Source organism: Cryptosporidium hominis (assembly GCF_000006425.1).
Source record: "Cryptosporidium hominis TU502 chromosome 6 CHRO016160, whole genome shotgun sequence".
Taxonomy (NCBI): Eukaryota; Apicomplexa; class Conoidasida; order Eucoccidiorida; family Cryptosporidiidae; genus Cryptosporidium; species Cryptosporidium hominis.
In genome coordinates, this window is record NW_666608.1 from 1 (window position 1) to 1,492 (window position 1,492).

The 1,492-nt window shown below is 27.9% G+C and overlaps 1 protein-coding gene across 1 annotated transcript; it reads left to right on the forward strand.

The window, feature by feature from the left end:
- Window positions 1–352: 352 nt before the first annotated feature.
- Window positions 353–961, forward strand: Chro.60493 (hypothetical protein). Its single annotated transcript, XM_659951.1, has 1 exon — window positions 353–961. The coding sequence occupies one exon, from the start codon at window positions 353–355 to the stop codon at window positions 959–961; it is 609 nt and encodes a 202-aa protein (XP_665043.1).
- The last annotated feature ends 531 nt before the right edge of the window (window positions 962–1,492 follow it).

Below are 1,492 nucleotides of genomic sequence, written 5' to 3' on the forward strand. Positions count from 1 at the left end.
AATCAGTTTAATTTGCTATAGAGAATTCATTCGATCTTTTGTAATATATAAACAAGGAGGATTCAAATCTATTACTCCAAGTTCAGAACAAAATGAATTATTTTCAACAATTTTATCAAATAAATTTTCAAATTTATCACTTTCTCAAACTCCAAGTACATTCCTTAAAATCCCACTTCTTCTTCTACTTGCTGTTGGAGCAGTACTTATTCTTGAGACGGACTATGAATCACTATTTAAAGCATTTGGAAAGAAAGAAAATAATACAATAAGTCAAACAAAATGTACTTGTAATGAAAAAATTCCAAATATACTTGATCAAAAAAAGTTTTGTAATCATTATTTTAAACCTATGAATATAGAGGTACCGGGTACCATACTAAGATCAAGAACACAAAATGAAAATTTTCAAGTTTCAGGACAGAATTTGTTTAAGCCAATAAGTCCAAAACACTATAACAATAGAAATGAAGATGATTTTCAGAATTTACTTGAAAAAGTTAACCGACTATTAGATCATGATTCTTTTCTGGAAAGCTCAGAAGCTGCAGAACTTAGATCTCAGTATATTTTAAGACGAATTAAGGAGAATAATTGTATAAAAAACACCAATCATAACCAACCTCCTTTGGTAAACCCATCCCATTTTTCCAACTCTATCAGATTTTCATTTATTGGTAAAGTTTGTAGTATTGAATTTTACCTTTATAATCCTCTTTCATTTCCAATCGTTTGTGAATCTCTACAATTATGGGGTCATTTAAGACTTTATGATGGATCTACTGCTACTAATCATACTATTAAAGATACTGGTAACTATAATATTGATCAGCCGTCTAAAGGAGCAGTTTTCTTTGAAAAATCTATTATTCTTAATCCTAATGAAACAATGATCCAGAAACTATCTGTTATTCCTTTGAAGCTGGAGAATTATTCCTTGTTGGTATTTCATTCCTTTTAGATGGAAAAATACCAATTAGACAAAATTTTGGAACTACTTATATTAATCTTGACAGACGAATCTCATCTAAAATTACACAAAATGCAAGCTTTAATTATTCCAACTCCAATAAAGAACACTTTGGAATACAAAGAATTAATATTCTTGGACATTCAAATAGTTCAACCATACATTTTGGAAATATTTCACAAAAATTACTCAATTCTAATCATTTAATTAATTTGTCTCAAGATCAAGGTATCGATAGGTATCCTAATTTTCAAGATCCACATAAAATAAAAGATGATCAAATTGAAAAGAATTCACCAGTTTTATATTCAGGAGTTTCATATACAATTCCAATAAGTATATCCAATGAAAAAAATAACACCAATACTTCTTTAAAGGGTTCTACTTTGTTAGTAATACCACATTTTTCCAATAATTTTAATATCCAGATGAGTTATAAAAATCCTCCTCCTGAAATGCATAATTCAACTATTAATTTTAGTAATTCTGGTTGTATTTTTAAACTACCAAATATTGAATTTC